This window comes from Scyliorhinus torazame, chromosome 3 (genome assembly GCF_047496885.1).
Source record: "Scyliorhinus torazame isolate Kashiwa2021f chromosome 3, sScyTor2.1, whole genome shotgun sequence".
Classification (NCBI taxonomy): Eukaryota; Metazoa; Chordata; class Chondrichthyes; order Carcharhiniformes; family Scyliorhinidae; genus Scyliorhinus; species Scyliorhinus torazame.
This window is the reverse complement of record NC_092709.1, coordinates 66,407,708-66,427,401: the sequence shown is the minus strand read 5'-3', so window position 1 is coordinate 66,427,401 and position 19,694 is coordinate 66,407,708. Positions and strand designations below refer to the sequence as shown.

General features: G+C 46.9%; 1 protein-coding gene across 5 annotated transcripts in view; it reads left to right on the top strand.

Moving 5' to 3' along the window:
* The window catches only part of etfdh (electron transfer flavoprotein dehydrogenase), a 136,211-nt gene that overhangs the window by 85,858 nt on the left and 30,659 nt on the right, over positions 1-19,694 (top strand). For all 5 annotated transcript variants that reach the window (XM_072495779.1, XM_072495778.1, XM_072495781.1 and 2 more), the window contains 3 exons: positions 3,781-3,949; positions 4,905-5,087; positions 13,443-13,664. In XM_072495779.1, coding sequence (XP_072351880.1) covers positions 3,781-3,949; positions 4,905-5,087; positions 13,443-13,664 — 574 coding nt within the window. The remainder of the gene's footprint in view (positions 1-3,780; positions 3,950-4,904; positions 5,088-13,442; positions 13,665-19,694) is intronic.

The window sequence follows — 19,694 nt, the reverse complement described above, 5'->3', positions numbered from 1 at the left end:
GCAGCAGCCAACAATCAAACATTCAAGAGCTGGGCTTCAACACTGTGGATACCCTCACGCGCGACCATAAGCTAAGAGTGTGGATCAAGGAGGATACCTGAGCAAGATCTCCCTGATGTTTCCGGCAGGGGTCTGGGGGCTCCTGCTGTAGCCGAGGGTGAGTGTGCAGAGCGACGTTTTCCAGCACAACTGGGTCAGTGCATGGCATTCTGAGAGAAGGTGGGACACATAAGGGTGGGGGAGGCTTGGGGGATTTGAGGTTCCGGGGTGGAAGTCCTAACTGATTGTCGGACTCTCTCTCCAATTTCTTACAGATATAACAGTATGACTGGTGTTGCCTATACCGCAGAGGCTTCCCTCGTGGAGCTGATGACAGCCGAGACACTGGAGAAGGCTGGAGGCAGCACCCCATGTGTAGGGGACCGCTGCATACCCTGAAGACCCACCAGTCCAAGGAGGATCCCACAGCGGGACACCAGTAACGGCCAGAGGTTCACAGGCGTTGTTGGTCTTTTGAGGAGATGACGGACAGCATGTGCCGCAGGAGACGACGTCTCAAGAAAGAGGCAGTGCACCAACTGTGCCTTGTCCTCGTGGGCTTGAACCCCGTGGTGAAGGAGGACGCCTGCTCCCGGTGGTCGTGAAGGTTACCGAAGCCCTGAACGTCTCTGCAACCGGTTCATTCCAGGGCCCGAGCGGGGTCTTGTGCGGCATTTCTCAAGCTACAGCCCACAATTGCATCTGTACAGTCACTGATGCCCTGTAAATCCAGGTATCAGACTATTATCAACTTTGAGCTGGATCAGGCCCATCATGATGCCTGGCTGCCGGATTCTCAGCCAGAGCCGGGATGCCCCAGGTCCAGTGGGTAATTGATGGCATGTATGTCACCCTGCGCGCACCTGAGCATCAGGGAGTGCCATTCATTAACAGGAATGGGTTCCATTTAGGGTTCCCTGAATGTTCATCTCCTGTGCGACCACCACCTCCACGTAATGCACGCATGTTCATGTTTCACAGGAGCTGCATCCTGGGACACTGAGATCCCCAGCGTCTTCGACAACCACCCCAGGATGTCGCGTTGCCTCTTGGGGATATGGGGTAACCGCTGAGGTGCTGGCTGATGACCAAGGCAGAGACCCGATATAATGAGGCCCATGCTGCCACCCGTGCTCTCATTGAGCAATGCTGAAAATGCGGTTCCAATGTCTGGACCACTCTGGTGGTTCCCTGCAGTACATCCCCCAGAGGGTCTCCCACTTTGTGGTAGTCTGCTGTGTCACAATCTGGCACAGCAATGGAGCGACATGCTGGAGGAGGAGGGACATACTGCCTCGTATGAGGAGGCACTGGAGGACAGGCGGCGGCAAGGGTACGGCATGCCGGTGGACTAGGGAGACACTCATCCTCACCCGATTCTCATAGATCAAGGCTTTGTCCGTCATGGGCCTGTGTCGGCACTGTCAACGGGTCAGTATACAAGGCAGGACTACGATGGTAACTCGCTGTGAGGTTAGCTCTGATGCTCCTCAGCTTATGTCAAAGTCTGACTCCTGTCTTTCTGCTGACTGTGTGCTCGCACTCATCCTTTGAATGGGGTCTGCATCGGGGGCATTTGATCTTGGACATCTGTGCCATGGGGTTGGGAGGAGCAGAGGGAATAGGAGGTGAGGGTGCTGGCAGGCCCCCTGTGAAGATTAATGGGACAGAAGATTCACATGTATCAGGTGTTTAATTGTGAACATTTGAAATTTCCATTCCCCCAGTTACAGATAGCCGCCACACCCCCCCACCAAATCAATTATCATCTCCCTTTCTTGATCTTTCGTGGTCTCCTGTTACGCCTTGGTGTGTCCCCAGGATCCTATCGGAGGTGGAGGCAGCCTGCTGCTTTCCGCAACCTATGGCCTTCGTCCTCTGGAGGGCCTGGAGTCAGGGGGCCTCAGCCAACTCAGCGGTGTCACTGGCATCGCCATGTCACTCCCATGCCTGCTACCTTTGAGATGTGCTGCTGTCAGAAGAGGGGAATTCGGAAGAACTCAAGACCACTGTCGTCTCCTTGGTGGCAGGCCCTTGGTTGGATTCCAGGACTTCTCCTCCCTGATCCCCACAGGGGTCTCCATGGGTCAGAGGGGAAGCTAAAGTGAGCTCCAAAGGTCTCTGAATCATCTGGCTGTGCCTGTCCTAGCAACTCCCCCATTGTCTGCACCATAGTCTTGATACCCTCAGTGACGCTCCTCAATCACTGGGCTATGCTCTGCAGTGCCTCGGCAATGTTCACCTTTGTCTAGGACATGATGTCGAGGCCCTCAGCCATGGTCGTCACAAACTGAACTTTGCCTGGGACCAACACTCCAGGCGTAGATGCCGTGCTCCATGCTTTCCACTGTGATTGACACCCTAGCAGTGTTGGCCTTGGTGCCAACCATTGTCGGCATCATCTCCTGTGCCCATAGTCTTTGGGACTCCTACAATTGACTATGCACTTGCTGGAATGTCGCTGACATCTCCTCCTGAATCTCACAGCTATATTCTATTATCTATATCAGCACTAGGAGAACCTTGTCCAGAGGCTCATCATCTGACTGGAACCCAGTTGAGTCTTGGGATGCAGCAGACCTCCAACTGCTGGCTCCCTTGGATGTTCCTACCTCTACCTAATGTGCAATAGCAACTGTAGTGCTCACCAGCAACTTTGTGGTGTCACCAGCTTGTGACAGAGGTCTGCCCACTAATGTCACCCACTGAGGTGTGTGTCTCTTCGATAGTGGAAGGTGGGGGCTGAACTCTGTTATGAAGTAGTCTCTTGGGTAGAATGACTCTGGATGGCCCGGCCCATCAGATGAAGGTCCTACCGAGACAATGGATATGTGGTCAGTGAGAGAGAAGGATCATTTTGTCTGACATGAACAACTCACTTGGGACCGGTCATTAGGGTGAAGGGACAGTGGGTCCTCTGCCCCAGCCTTTGTCATTACCCACATATTATGGGCTATCTTCTCATGTAGGGACAAAGAGAGGGAGGGCATTGTGAGCCACCACACTTGATGGGTTGGGGGGAGGGGAGTCAATAGCAGATGGCATGTGTGGGCATCGCACCTGGGACATGAAGGGGTTATGCTGGCAGGTGCCAGTGGGTTCTGAGGAACCAGATCGGATGTGGGGATGGTGTGAGGTGTCAGCCAGTGATTAGTGGAGCGGGGCGAGGCAGGCGGGGTGGGGGGGTGGATTTGAGGGGTGGCAGGCAGAGCTGATGCTAGGAGAGATGTAGTAACTTACCCTTGCAACTCAGTGGAGGTCTGGTCTTCTTCCAACAGATAGGATGTCCTGTCTCGCATCAACGGCATCGAGAAGCCCGGCCAGGTCGGCATCCCCTAAGCGAGGAGCAGGCCTGCGTGCTGCCATTCTTATGTGTTGACTGAGTGATGAGGGGGCGTTTAAAAGCAGTGCCCTCTTGTTCATGGCGAGACGCTGAGGCACGAGACTACTCGTAATGGTGAAAAATTTGTACTAAGTGCGGTTAAATAGGGGCCACGCTCTCGCCAACCCGGCCGTCGAGAAACACCCTGTCAAACGCATCCAAAATCACACTTCGAAAATTTCCCGATGAATCACGCATGGTGTATTTTGATTATAATTAAAGAGTAGATGATAGTATTTTGGACAACGTTGGTTGTCACTATGTCAACAAAATTATAAGAGAGGAATGCTCTCACAGATCTGTATGGATCATGTTAATATATAAGCTAAGTTAGTGATTGAAGTAATATTGTTCCATAGTCTATACCTAGACTGTCTTTCCCTGGAGGACTATTGATTGGCTGCAGCCCAGGATTGATGAACGTCCCTAAAATTAAAGGAACACATACTGCTATGAAAAGTGGCATGATTGCTGCAGAGACCATCTTTAAGAAACTATTTGAACATAATCGCCAGCCTGTGACTCAAGGTATGGACCTGATAGCTATTGATTCAAATCTCCTTTAAAACACTTTCTCACAATCTACATAGCAGAAAAGGAGCATGTCACAATTCGCTTTTGGATTTGGGGCGCAAGCAAACGACCTCGCCGACTCAGTGACCCGACAAGGCCGTCAAATCTCGTGAGATGCCTCTCGCGGGATTTATGACGCTTGGAACACCTCATGAGATCTAATGAGATCTCACGAGATGTCTCAATCTCACTCACTGGGCGAGATCCAAATTTGCATATTTAAGTGAGCCAGTTAAATATGTCAGCGCCGATGCTCCCATGGTCCGGGAACAAATGTCCGCGCCTGGGAGACCTTGCCATGGCGCTGTTTAACATTTGTCCACACAAACATGAAGCAGGCGTAAAGGCAGTGGGAGGGTCTCCCAGACCATTGGAAGCTTCTGGGCAGAGTGCCACCTGGACACCCTTGCACTACCAAGGTGCTTGAATGTTAGGTTGCCGTGCCGGGACTCCGTCCCAGGTGTGCCCTGCCCTTGTGAGGGGGAGGCTCAAAGAATCCTTGACATGTAAGCTAGGGAGGCCCAGAGACCACGGTGGGGTTGGCGAAGGTGGTCAAGAAATTGGGGCGACATTTAAAAATGGCACCCTGATTTCATGCTGCACTGACGAGCTGAGCTCATCAGTGCAGAAAATGAAGATAAGTGCGGCCTTGGTAGGGTGTTCCTCGCCAAGGCCAAAAAACAAGTCCCATTTGATAGCATCTCAACGCTGAGAAACACACTCAAAATGGGACCTTTATTTCCTGTTAAATCGCACACACAATCTCTTTTTAAAATAGGGATAAATAGAATTTAACAGTTTTTTTTGTTGACAACCTTTAAGTCACAAGTTTATTTTTGCTCAGTTGATGAAAAAAATGTTTGAAATGTTTTCCTTTTCTGAAATTGAAAGGATATTTTTCTGAACATAGGCCTTCATGTACCAGAGTATGATGTGGAAATAAGAAACTCTTGGATTTGGAAGGAACTTTATGCTGTGAGGAATATCCGACCTTCCTGTCATGGACCATTGGGTGTTTATGGTGGAATGATTTATACTGGGATATTTTATTGGATATTTCGAGGTTTGGAGCCCTGGACACTGAAACACAAAGGTGATTTAATAATTTGTTAGAATAATATTTTGGGTATTTCTGTGGAAATAATTTGTAGGGACAAAGGTGCAAAATGTTTTTTTTTATTTGAGGAAATGTCGTTTTCTCGCCACACAAACATGGAGACAAACATGTCAAAGAGGAAGACAGCAACTTAGGATACAAATATAACTAAAGAATTCAATGACATTATTGAAGACAGGAACTCCAAATGTGACGATCGTACAAACCAGACGTAGAACAAATGCAACAAGATGAATGAGCAATTTTTTTCCCACATGAATTTCAGGCATAAACCAAGGGTTTGTAAAGAAAACATTCACGGTAGCACAGTGGTTAGCACTGTTGCTTCACAGCGCCAGGGTCCCAGGTTCGATTCCCGGCTTGGGTCACTGTCTATGCGGAGTCTGCACGTTCTCCTTGTGTCTGCGTGGGATTCATCCAGATACTCCAGTTTTCTCCCACAAGTCCCAAAAGAAGTGCTATTAGGTAATTTGGACATTCTGAATTCTCCCTCTGTATACCCAAACAGTCGCCGGAATGTGGCAACTAGGGGTTTTTCACAGTAACTTCATTGCAGTGTTAATGTAAGCCTGCTTGTGACAATAAAGATTATTATTATACTAGATAATCAACATTTGAATTAAATAGTTCATGTACGACTGCTTTTATAGCAACAAATAAAAACATCTGAAATGTTAACTCTATTCTTCTCCACAGATGCTGCCTGAACTGCTAAGTATTTTCTGTTTCTATTTTATATGCTAACAGTTTTGCTCAGGATTGCCGAGGACACAGATTATGTTGTAGTGCATAATTTCCCTCAGACATCAGGGGCGAAATTCTCCCCAAACGGCGCGATGTCCGCCGGCTGGCGCCCAAAACGGCGGCAATCAGACGGGCATCGCGCCGCCCCAAAGGTGCGGAATGCTCCGCATCTTTGGGGGCCGAGCCCCAACATTTCCGCCCCGCCAGCTGGTGGAAACGGCGTTTGTTGCCCCGCCAGCTGGCGCGGAAATGACATGTCGGGGCGGCGCATGCGCGGGAGCGTCAGCGGCCGCTGACAGTTTCCCGCGCATGTGCAGTGGGGAGAGTCTCTTCCGCCTCCGCCATGGTGGAGACCGTTGCGGAGGTGGAAAGGAAAGAGTGCCCCCACGGCACAGGCCCGCCCGCGGATCGGTGGGCCCCGATCGCAGGCCAGGACACCATGGGGGCACCCCCCGGGGTCAGATCTTCGTGAACCTCGCAAACTCCTCACTCGTGAATGGAGTGCCGTTATCCGTGACCAGCACCTCGGGGAGGCCATGCGTACTAAACGACAAACGCATCTTTTCAATTGTTGCACAGGACGTTGTCCCCTGCATCTTATGCACCTCTAGCCATTTAGACTGGACGTCAATTAATAGAAGGAACATGGATCCTTGAAAAGGGCCTGCGAAATCTGCATGCAAGCGTGCCCAAGGCCACCCTGGCCATTCCCAATGATGTAGGGGCGCGGCCGGCGGAAGCTTCTGATGCTCCTGGCAAATGGAGCAGTTTTGGGCCACCTTCTCAATGTCGGTGTCGAGGCCTGGCCACCAGACATAACTCCGGGCCAACATTTTCATTTTGGTCACACCTGGATGCCCATTGTGCAAGTCTGTTAGTATCAGGTCCTGGCCTTTTTCCGGGACAATCACACGCGTCCCCCACAAGAGGATGCCGTCTTCCACGCTGAATTCTGACAGCTTGGAGGAAAATGCCTGCAACTCGCCTGGGAGCTGTCTATGCTGCCCACCATACAGGACTATGCGCTGAACCTTTGACAGGACTGGCTCCGTCTGGGTCCACTCACGGATCTGTGATGCCGTGACAGGCAAGGTGTCCATAACATTTAGGGTTGCAACCACCTCACCGGTCATAGGGGTCGACATGGGGCCTTAGTATGGTTTTCCCGGACATTGGCGCAAAAGTACGCCGCACACAAGAACGGCAGGGACAGGGATTTTCTCGGCATCGGCCGATTCGGCAGTTTGCGCCCGGTGACCCAGTGTTGGTTCGGAATTTTGCTGGTGGTGCCCAGTGGGTTCCTGTGTAATCTTTCGCCAAACGGGCCCTATATCTTACCAGGTGCAAGCCCAGGGTCGTCTCCAGCGCAAACATGTAGATCACGTTCGGTCCAGAAGACTATCCCCTCAAAAGATTCCCCACCCCCGGAGCTCATTTCTACAGCCGCAGAGACCAGAGACAAGGGAAGGTAGTCCTCACAATCTTCCACTGGAGCCTCACTCGAAGCCTGCGCAGGTCGGTGCAAGGGTTCTTCAGGCAGTGGCAACCGTACTTGGACTTCCTGGCAGAACGGTAGACAATGGTCAGCAGCAACCCTGTGGGGGGGGGGGGGGGTTCTATTTTACTTTTGTTTGTCTATACTGGGGGATCTGAGGGGGTGTATATATTTGCTATGTGTTTCGGCGGGTGTTAATATATTATTTATGTATGGGGGGGAGGGGAGCACTGGGTTGTTTTGTTTTGTATTTAATTCCATTGGGTTCCTTTTACATTTTGTTGTTGATATTTTGTGAAAACTTTAATTTAAAAAATTTTTTTTTTAAATAAAAGGCATACGGCATGCTTGCCTTCATTGGCCTTGGGGCATTGAGTATAAAAATTGGCAAGTAATGTTGCAGCTGTATAGTGTTGCTAACTTTTGGTTGGTTCAATAGGCTCTGTTTTATAGCCTTTGCTCTTGAGTCGCCAGGTATCTTATGATACCGCCACGAGGTTCAAGTTCAAGTAATGATCAGTAACTCAATACACCAATTAGTAAGATTCAAATCAAGGCACATTTATTTACACACAGTCAAATCTACTCATGCATAAACTCTACTCTCTAAGCTATTTCTACAACTAACAGGCCTATACTTAGCTTCGGACTGGCCCACCAGGTCAGGGGAACAAATGGCCTTTCGTTCGGGTTCTGAGTCTGCGGGATTCAAAAGCTGATATGGACTGGTAGCTAGGAGCGCCTATCTCGTAGCGAGCGTTGACTTGAGACTTACGTTCTTTGGCTGCAGCTGGACAGGTCACTGTCAAGGGTTGGTTCGCGTTGCTGAGTGACCCTGTCAAGAAGGACGATTTGAACTTGGGGGCTTTACTTTATAGTCCCCAGGGGCTTCCCGCCTTTCGGGGCGGACCCCGTACCTGGTTTCAAGTGATTGGACCTTGTTCCAATCGCTTGATTCGATTTCTCCAATACTGGAGCGGTTCCCTGATCGATGGGCGGTCTTTAGGTGTCCGTTAACCTCTTTTGTGTTGGCTCCTGTTGGCGCCGAGGAGTCTGGCTTGGCCTTGTTTACCTTAAATGTTTTGATTGTTCTGGGGATCGCTCATTAGTATGTAGATGGCTGTGACATTATTATGCCGATGGTTGCTGGTATCGATGCTGTCTGGGCCTTTGCAGAGTCTAATACACAGTAAACTTGCACCTGCTAGTTTCTGCCTGTGTTGGCTGAATTTCCCTTCAGCGTTTGCTGTTCTCCATTTTAAGTCGGGAAGTGGCCAATCCAGGTGGCTACAATAGAACCTTAGTTAGGCCACACTTGGAGTATAGTGTTCAATTCTGGTCGCCACACTACCAGTCGGATGTGGAGGCTTTAGAGAGAGTCATAGAATCATAGAATTTACAGTGCAGAAGGAGGCCATTCGGCCCATCGAGTCTGAACCGGCTCTTTGCAAAGAGCACCCTACCCAAGCCCATACCGCCACCTTATCCCAGTAACCCCACCCGGCACTAAGGGCAATTTTGGACACTAAGGGCAATTTAGCATGGCCAATTCACCTAACCTGCACATCATTGGACTGTGGGAGGAAACCGGAGCACCCGGAGGAAACCCACGCACACACGGGGAGAACGTGCAGACTCCGCACAGACAGTGACCCAAGCCGGGAATCGAACCTGGGACCCTGGAGCTGTGAAGCAATTGTGCTAACCACTATGCTATCGTGCTGTGAGAGTAGAGTTTATGCATGAGAGTGCAGAAGAGATTTACCAGGATGTTGCCTGGTATGGAAGGCATTAGCTATGAGGAGAGGTTGAATAATCTCGGTTTGTTCTCACTGGAACGATGGAGGTTGAGGGGCGACCTGATAGAGGTCTACAAAATTATGAGGGGCATAGACAGAATGGATAGTCAGAGGCTTTTTGCCAGGGTAGAGGGGTCAATTACTAGGGGGCATAGGTTTAAGGTGCGAGGGGCAAAGTTTGGAGCAGATGTACGAGGCAGGTTTTTTACACAGAGGGTAGTGGGTGCCTGGAACTCGCTGCCGGAGGAGGTGGTGGAAGCAGGGACGATAGTGACGTTTAAGGGGCATCTTGACAAATAGATGAATAGGATGGGAATAGAGGGATACGGACCCCGGAAGTGTAGAAGACTTTAGTTTAGATGGGCAGCATAGCCGGCACGGGATTGGAGGACCGAAGGGCCTGTTCCTGTGCTGCACTTTTCTTTGTTCTTTGTTCTTGTTCTAAGCACAGTACCCTTACATGGTTGTTTTATTAAAATCCTTCTGGGTATTTGTTTGTCAAGTGCGACCCCAGGATTGACTGCCACTGCATTTGTTTGTTTTCTGTGTTTCTCATGTCACCACATGAAATCCACATTCTGCTACTTACTATGGTGATCTTTTCACCTCTGGGTAGACTTTAATCTAAGGTGTAATTAAACAGACCTTTTTGTTTCATGCCATCTGGAGGCGATTCTCCATTTATATAATTTTTGATTATCATTTTGTATTTTTAGTACATATTATAAAATGCATGGTAATTATAGTATTTTGGCTGGTTGCTTTATTTTGATGGTAAGTGATTAATAAAATCAAAATTTAAAAATGTTCTTTTCTGCCAGTAAAGGGAAATTTGATCGACCATCTCAGCACATCTCAATCCCCTTTTTCCTCAAAAATTATCCTTTCAATCCACTGATACACAGCTTTAGTGATTTTGCCTGGTAACTTATTCCATAAGTTTATGGCTGATCTTTCAATGTGGCAAAATGCAAACGGGTGATACCTTATTATACACTGATACCTTATTATACACCATACCCAATTTTCAGGATATTCCACACATTTTCTCGTGTATAGAAGTATTGTCCAATTCCATTATATAACTTTGCTTATCCATTCACTCCCAAACTCTTCAGTGAGAGTAATAAGTATGCATTGATTGATTTATTATCACATGTATCGAAGTACAGTGAAAAGCTTTTATCTGCAGCCAAGGGAACGTACACAGTACGTACATAGTGGACACCAAAATAATCGACAAATAGTGATTGGTTTCAGGATTCTGAATGTCTGGTCAACTCAATGGGCATGATTTACCAGCCATGTCCTACCGGGACGAAACATGGCTGGAAATGCTGTGAGAGGCCTCTTTCAGGATTCCCAACGGTTGTGAAGCCCCGCAAGATCTAACGAGATCTTGCGAGACGTCACGATCTGGATCCCGTCCACAATTGGCAAGATCCAGATAAATATATTTAAATGAGCCAAGCCGGGTTATCCCAGCGCCCGGAAACTAACTGCCTCCCCAGCGAGGTCTCAACGGGGGCGATTTTAGCACTGGTCAATACAAATGAACGACTAGGCGGAACAGCATCTGGAGGGTCTGCCAGACCATTGGAGACCCCTGGGTGGTTGGGACATGGCAAGGTGGCATCCTGGCTCTGCCCAGGGCACCTCAGCACTGCCAGGCTAGCACCTTGACACTGCCACCCTGGCACTGCCAAGGTGCCCGAGTGGCACTGACAGTTTGGCAGAAGCTGTGCCTTTGCTATAATGGCCAGTGATGAATATGATATTTGCAATGGACTCTAACCAGCTTTTTGTATAGTTAACACTTCTTTTCATTTATCTTGTCTCATTTGTTCTCTGTCTGGTTTGTATGATCATGGTTGAGTGGTATTGTCACAGGGCTCGTAATCCAGAGACCTAGAGTAATGCTTGAGGACCTGGGTTCAAAGACCACCATGGCAGATGGTGAAATTTGAACTCAATAAAAAAAAACTGGAATTAAAAGTCTAATGGTGACCACGAAACCATTGTCATAAAAACCCATCTGGTTCACTAGGTTCACTAATGTCCTTTAGGGAAGGAAATCTGCCATCAAAGAACAAAGAAAAGTACAGCACAGGAACAGGCCCTTCGGCCTTCCAAGCCCGTGCCGACCATGCTGCCCGTCTAAACTAAAATCTTCTACACTTCCTGGGTCCGTATCCCTCTATTCCCATCCTATTCATGTATTTGTCCAGATGCCCCTTAAATGTCACTATCGTCCCTGCTTCCACCACCTCCTCCGGCAGCGATTCCAGGCACCCACTACCCTCTGTGTAAAAAAAACTTGCCTCGTACATCTCCTCTAAACTTTGCCCTCACACCTTAAACCTATGCCCCCTAGTAATTGACCCCTCTACCCTGGGGAAAAGCCTCTGACTATCCACTCTGTCAATACCCCTCATAATTTTGTAGACCTCTATCAGGTCGCCCCTCAACCTCCGTCGTTCCAGTGAGAACAAACCGAGTTTATTCAACCGCTCTCATAGCTAATGCCCTCCATACCAGGCAACATCCTGGTAAATCTCTTCTGCACCCTCTCTAAAGCCTCCACGTCCTTCTGGTAGTGTGGTGACCAGAATTGAACACTATATTCCAAGTGTGGCCTACCTAAGATTCTATACAGCTGCAACATGACTTGCCAATTCTTATACTCAGTGCCCCGGCCAACGAAAGCAAGCATGCCGTATGCCTTCTTGACTACCTTCTCCACCTGTGTTGCCCCTTTCAGTGACCTGTGGACCTGTACTCCTAGATCTCTTTGACTTTCAATACTCTTGAGGGTTCTACCATTCACTGTATATTCCCTACCTGCAGTAGACCTTCCAAAATGCATTACCTCACATTTGCCTGGATTAAACTCCATCTGCCATCATCCGCCCAAGTCTCCAAATGATCTAAATCCTGCTGTATCCTCTGACAGTCCTCATCACTATCCGCAATTCCACCAGCCATTGTGTCGTCTGCAAACTTACTAATCAGACCAGTTACATTTTCCTCCAAATCATTTATATATACTACGAACAGTCAAAGTCCCAGCACTGATCCCTGCGGAACACCAATAGTCACAGCCCTCCAATCAGAAAAGCACCCTTCCATTGCTACTCTCTGCCTTCTATGACCTAGCCAGTTCTGTATCCACCTTGCCAGCTCACCCCTGATCCTGTGTGACTTCACCTTTTGTACCAGTCTACCATGAGGGACCTTGTCAAAGGCCTTACTGAAGTCCATATAGACAACATCCACTGCCCTACCTGCATCAATCATCTTTGTGACCTCTTTGAAAAACTCTATCAAGTTAGTGAGACACAACCTCCCCTTCCCAAAACCATGCTGTCGCTCACTAATACGTCCATTTGCTTACAAATGGGAGTAGATCCTGTCTCAAAGAATTCTCTCCAGTAATTTCCCTACCACTGACGTAAGGCTCACCTGCCAGTAGTTCCCTGGATTATCCTTGCTACCCTTCTTAAACAAAGGAACAACATTGGCTATTCTCCAGTCCTCCAGGACATCACCTGAAGACAGTGAGGATCCAAAGATTTCTGTCAAGGCCTCAGCAATTTCCTCTCTAGCCTCCTTCAGTATTCTGGGGTAGATCCCATCCGGCCCTGGGGACTTATCTCCCTTAATATTTTTCAAGACTCCCAACACCTCGTCTTTTTGGATCTCAATGTGACCCAGGCTATCTACACATCCTTCTCCATACTCAACATCCCACCAATTCCTTCTCTTTGGTGAATACTGATGCAAAGTATTCATTTAGTACCTCACCCATTTCCTCTGGCTCCACACATAGATTCCCTTGCCTATCCGTCAGTGGGCCAACCCTTTCCCTGGCTACCCTCTTGCTGGTCAGGTCTACATGTGACCCCAGATCCACAGCAATGTGATTCACTCTTAAATGCACTCGGGGATGGGCAATAAATGCTGGCCCAGCGAGCGACGCCCACTTCCCATGAACAAATACAAAAAGTATTGTATATCAGGATGGGCCAGGTTTTGGTGACGAAGATTTGGGGCACTTTGAGGTCTACATGGTCTTCAGTGTCACAACCGATCCACTAGTATGCTTAAATGTGTTACTCGATTCTACTCTGACTGGGACATGACTTTCAGGTAGAACTTCGAGCAGGTTAGCTGATCTTATTTCACTGAAACAAAGTTGTAATTGTCAATGAGACATACTCCTTGCTCTTACATACAGTGTAAAACTTTAGATTATGCAGTGGTTGTCTAAAAAATGTTTCTATCAAATTACAGGAGCAGATTATTCTCAATTAAAGTCAGCCAAGGATTGCACACCCATTGATTACCCTAAACCAGATGGAAAAATCAGCTTTGATCTTCTATCTTCCGTAGCCCTTAGTGGAACCAACCATGAAGATGATCAGCCAGCACACTTGACACTATTAGATGATAGTATACCAGTAAACAGGAACTTGGCTGAGTTTGATGGACCTGAGCAAAGATTCTGTCCTGCAGGTAATTTTTATTAACTAATCTGATTTCATGAAGTATTTTCATTATTTTTTTTCAGACGTCAAGATATGAGCAAAGCCTTGTTTCATAATCTGTATTCTTTACAATTATTAAATAATTTTTTTTACAGATGAAACTCTTTGAAATCAAACTTGTATTACAGTATTCCTTTTTATTTTTTGAAATGAAGTATAAGTACCAGAGATCATGGCATATAAGTTGACCTTTTGAAGCCTCCGAAAATCCTTCCAAAATGGGGATCAACTTGTACACTGAGTATAAGGTGGGATCCGTTGGAGTGAGCGATTGTCATTTTGAAATGTGGGGAGAAAATTACATCGGTAATTCATATAAAATTAATACTGAATTAATTCTATAAAGATGAACAATCAAAGCGTTTTAAAAGCCCTTAGACAAAGAGTTCATCAAATTCATTCTGAGTCACTTTAGCCAAGGCACCATTGGAAGGATCTCACTCTGGATCAGTAATGGCATTTTCAGTTTCATGATCCTTCCACATCATCTTGCTCTCTATCCATTGAATTGGATAGTCCACATTCTTTTGAAAGTCTGATGACACATTGTGCACTAAGAACATCTCAGGGTTAGATGAAGAACCCACACGAAACATACAACAAGGCAGCAGACAAAAACTTTCACTTTCTGTGAACGTTTTTTCTCCATCCACCATCCACTTATTCTCTCTGGTGCAAATATGATCCTTGAATATCTTTTTTTTTTAAATAATTTTTATTAAACTTTTCACAAAATATCAACAACAAAATGTAAAAGGAACCCAATAGAATTAAATACAAAATAAAACAACCCAGTGCCCCCCTCCCCCCTATACATAAATAATATATTAACACCCGCCGAAACATATAGCAAACATAGCAAATATATACACCCCATCAGATCCCCCAGTATAGACAAACAAAAATAAATAAAAATAAAATTAAATAAATAAAATATCCTTCCACTGAAGAAGAATCCTTCGCCGGGCTACCAGGGACGCAAAGGCCAGAATACCGGCCTCTTTCGCCTCCTGCACTCCCGTCTCCTCTGCAACCCCAAATATTGCGAACCCCCAGCCCGGTTTGACCCTGGATCCTACCACTCTCGACGCCATCCTCGCTACACCCTTCCAAAATTCCTCCAGCGCTGGGCATGCCCAGAACATTTGGGTGTGGTTTGCTGGGCTCCCTGAGCACCTAACACACCTGTCCTCACCCCCCAAAAAAACAGCTCAGCCTTGCTTGAATATCTTAGTGAAGCACACATACAAAAGTTGAACTACGGATGTTAGACCCCTGGAATTAAAAAAAAAATTTAGAATACCCAATTATTTTTCTTTCCAATTAAGGAGCAATTTAGCGTGGCTAATTCACTTAAGCTACACATCTTTGGGTTGTGAGGGTGAAACCCACGCAGACACAAGGAGAATATGCAAACTCCACACGGACAGTGACCCAGGGCCAGGATTCGAACCTGGATCTTCAGCGCCGCAGGCAGCAATGCTAACCACTGTGCCGCCCTATTAGACCCCCTGGAATAACTGCAATTTGGCTGTTGTTTCTTTACAGGTACCTCTTGATTTTATCAGTTATATGAGATTTGAACATGCCCCACGCAAAGAAATTGCATTCTTTGTGGAGACCACCTATTCCATACAACTTCACTCCATCCTCATCCATCAACTGTTGCATAGAGATGCTCGCATGGAATTTCATATTCAGCATGGTTTTACACTTGAAAATTGTCAAAGTCGTTAATTTTGTTCTGTCGGCCATGCAGTCTAGTACCACCGTGAATTGTTGTCTTATGTTCTATAGTTTTCACTGGAACTGGAACTGGTTTTGAACCTTTCCATTCTACAGTTTGGTTGCTGGACATATCAAAATTCTTGAGCACTTCATCAATGTTGCCAATGTAACATAATACGTACTCTTTTTTTCACTGCTGTCCCCTGATGATTCGCCAGAAACTGGTAATTTTGACATCAAGGCCTTTTGATAATCTCTGAACAATCTCTGCCTTCTGCCACAAAATTACACATTTTCATTCCATAGAGCGACTACATCAACTAAGCTCTTGCTCTGGAATCTTTGCTGGTCTCAGGCTTTGATTTTGCCTATTTAATCGGCTCATATAAATGTGTCCCACTGCATTTCTGGTGACATGCTGATAATTTTCAAGAACTAATTCTGACAGGCCGGCAGGTGGCACAGTGGTTGGCACTGCTGTCTCATGACGCCCAGGGCCTCGGTTCGATCACAGCCCCGGGTCACTGTCCGTCAGGAGTTTGCAGATCCTCCCCGTGTCTATGGGGGTCTCACCCCCACAACCCAAAAATATGTGCAGGGTAGGTGAATTGGCCACGGTAAATTGGCTCTTAATTGGAAAAAAAAAAATTGGATACTCTAAATTTCTATTTTAAAAAACAAGAACTAATTCTGATGCATCTCAAGATCAAACCAGTGGCTGGTCCTTGTTCAAATGGTCTTCAAATAGTTTTTGGTCTTAAGGAACTTCTTCAGGATGGATTCCTGCTTCTTTCATTCTCACATCAATTTTTCACTGCAAGAAGTCTAACAACACCAGGTTAAAGTCCAACAGGTTTGTTTGGAATCACTAGCTTTCGTAGTGTAGCTCTTTCATCAGGTGAGTGAAGAGGTAGGTTGCACAAGCACATATATAGACAAAGCCAATGATGCAAGATAATACTTTGAATGCGAGTCTTTGCAGATAATTAAGTCTTTACAGGTCCAGACGGTGCTACTGGAGTGAAGGATAATCACAGGTTAAAGAGGTGTGAATTGTCTCAAACCAGAACAGTCGGTAGGATTTTGCAAGCCCAGGCCAGCTGGTGGGGGGTTTAATGTAGTGAGACATGAAACCAAGGTCCCGGTTGAGGCCGTACTCATGCGTGTGGAACTTGTCTATCAGTTTCTGCTCGGCGATTCTGCGTTGTCCTGCATCCTGAAGGCCGCCTTCGAGAACGCTTACCTGAAGTTCAGAGGCTGAATGCCCTTGACTGCTGAAGTATTCCCTGATTGGCAGGGAACATTCCTGCCTGGTGATTGTCGTGCGATGTCCATTCATTTTCACTTCCTTCGCTGCAACGGTTATTTGACAAATTAGCAAATTTCATGACTTCTAGATTGAAATCAGCTTCATACTTCATTAATTCTGCTGGACAACTGATTTATCTTTGTCGTCACCATGCATGGTTTACTATGCGTTGACATGTCTTAAACCCCTGCTTATCTTTGCAACACGGCCTGTATATCTATTTGATCCCTTGTGTCCCTATAAGGTATCATTACGTGAAATATGTATTTATGGGGTGAATAATTGAGGCCAGCTACTTAATCCGAGTAAAGCATATCGTGACTGAAAAGGGGGGGTTAGACTTTATTACAACTGAGGTTTATAAGATGATGTTTATGGAATATATCTTTTGTTTTTTAGGAGTTTTATGGTTTGGGACTGTATCTTTAAATTGCAGGTTAATGAAAGGGTTAATATGATACATGTTGAAGTCTGCCTGCCAGTAAACAGTGTGGTTTAATTGCTAAGGATCAAATGGAAGACTCAGATTGTTTTATTGAGAGGGAAGTGCCAAATCTTTACACTTCGGGACAATGACAGCTGTTTCTAAGTCCACAGTGGGAAGACCAAAAGTCTCTTAAGACATAAAAAGGTGTCATTGATAACAAGTTGGAAACAATTGTGCTGAAACCCATGTCTTTGTTTCTATGGTGTAAGGCAAATATTGGATATGTAGCTGATGTGTTGCCACAAAGAAGGGGATAGAGGAAACTATATAGAGATCAGGTTACCGGCTTCCCTATAGACCTGAAATATCATTGAGTGGAATTTGCAGTTTGGTGTGTGGTCTGCAGCCTACTGGGAAGATTAAAGTAAATATAGAATTTAGCCAGGCTGATTCTACTGTTCACCATTTGGGTGGGAGCTCATGGGCGAGATTCTCTGATTTCCGACGCAGAAATTGCGTTTGCCGATTGGCTGGAGAATCCGTTTTTACGCTGAAATCGGGAGCGGCGTTGTTTTTCGGATGCTCCACCCCCTCAAAAACGGTGTCATCGCTGAGTACGCCGCACGCAGTTGGGATGGCCTCAGGACGCCACCTGAGGCCCTTCCCCGATGGGCCGACTTCCCGATGGCATGGGGTGTGTGTGCTCACATTTTTCGGGGACCTGTGTCCAGTGCCGCCGTGGGGGGGGCTTCGGCGGGGGACTAGTGGGGGGGGTAATCCAAGGGGGGTTGGGGGGTAATCCAAGGGGGGTTACAGGGGGCACTATCTGGTAGGCTGATTCTGCATGCAGCCGGCAGGCGCCATGTTGTACGGTCGCCGCCGTACAACATGCATGGCCACGGACCCAGCTATTCGTCCGTATCTGCAGGTATCTGGGAGCTTTATCCAGCCCCATTTTTTTTTATTCATTCATGGGACATGGGCATCCAGCATTTATTGCCCATCCCTAATAGCCTTCGAGAGGGCAGTTAAGTCAACCACATTGCTGTGGGCCTGGAGTCAGACCAGGTAAGGATGGCAGATTTCCTTTCTAAAGGACATTTGTGAACCAGATGGGTTTTTATGACAATCGGCAATGGTTTCACAGTCATCATTAGACTTTTATTTCCAGATTTTTGATTTCATAGAATTCACAGTGCAGAAGGAGGCAATTCGGCCCATCGAGTTTGCACCAGCCCTTGGAAAGAGCACCCCACTTAAGACCATGCCTCCACTCTATCCCTGTAACCTCACCCAACCTTTTTGGACACTAAGGGCAATTTACCATGGCCAATTCACCTAGCCTGCCCTTTTGGACTGTGGAAAGAAATCGGAGCACCCGGAGGAAACCCATGCAGACACGGGGAGAACATGCAGACTCCGCAGAGGACCAGGCGGGCTTTGTCAAGGATAGGCAGCTTACTGCGAACATATCAGGCAGCTTATGAATGTAATAATGACTCTTTCCCCCCCCCCCCCCCCCCCCCCCCAAAACCCCAGGGGAGAGAACACCAGAGCTGATCGTTCATTCTAGTCATACTTAACATAATTACAGAATAACAAAAAAAAAACTCTTTTATTTCCTGCTCCATTACAATTTCCTCACTTTTTCTCTTTTTTAAGAGCACTTTGTTTTATTCATTCATGGGACGTGGGCATGATTGGCAAGGCAACATTTATTGCTCATCCTTAATTGCCCTTGAAAAGGTAGTGGTGAGTCGCTTTCTTGAACCACTGCTGCCCTTATGTCATGGATGCACCCACAGTGCAGTTAATGGGGAGTTCCAGGATTTTGACCCAGTGACAGTGAAGGAACAGCAGTATACCTCCAATTCAGGATGTTGTGTGGCTTGGAGGGGAACTTGCAAGTGGAGATTTTCCCACATACCTTCTGTCCATTTTTGTTTAGGTGGTAGAGGTTGCAAATTTGGAAGGTGATGTTGAAGAAGCCTTGGCGACTGGCTGCAGTGCATCTTCTACATGGTGTTGGTGATAGATGTGTCAATCAAGAAGACTGCTTGGTCCTGGATGGTGTTGAATTTATTGAGGTTTTTTTTGAGTTGCACTCATCCAGTTAAGTTGGGAGTAGTTCATCATACTCCTAATTTTTGTATCTTGTAGATAGTTGATGAGCTTTTGGGAATCAAGAGATGAGTTACTTGCTGAAGAATTCCCAGCCTCGGCTAATGAATGGGCCCTGCTGCACAAATTGAACTTGGGCAGTCTGGTGGAGGGGGTGAAAGGGGGCTTGAAGAGGTGGTATGCCCTCCCGTTCTCCTTGGCGGGGAGAGTGTAGACTATTAAAATGAACGTTCTGCCAAGATTTCTATTTATGTTCCTGTCCTCTCCCGATTTTCCTTCCCAAATTATTTTTCATTAGGGTGGGCAAGTTAATATTGCCTTTGTGTGAGCAGGTAAGGCTCCCAGGATTCAGAGAGCTTTTCTACAGAGGGGAAGTCATCCAGAGGGCTGGCATTACCAACTTTAATGTTCTA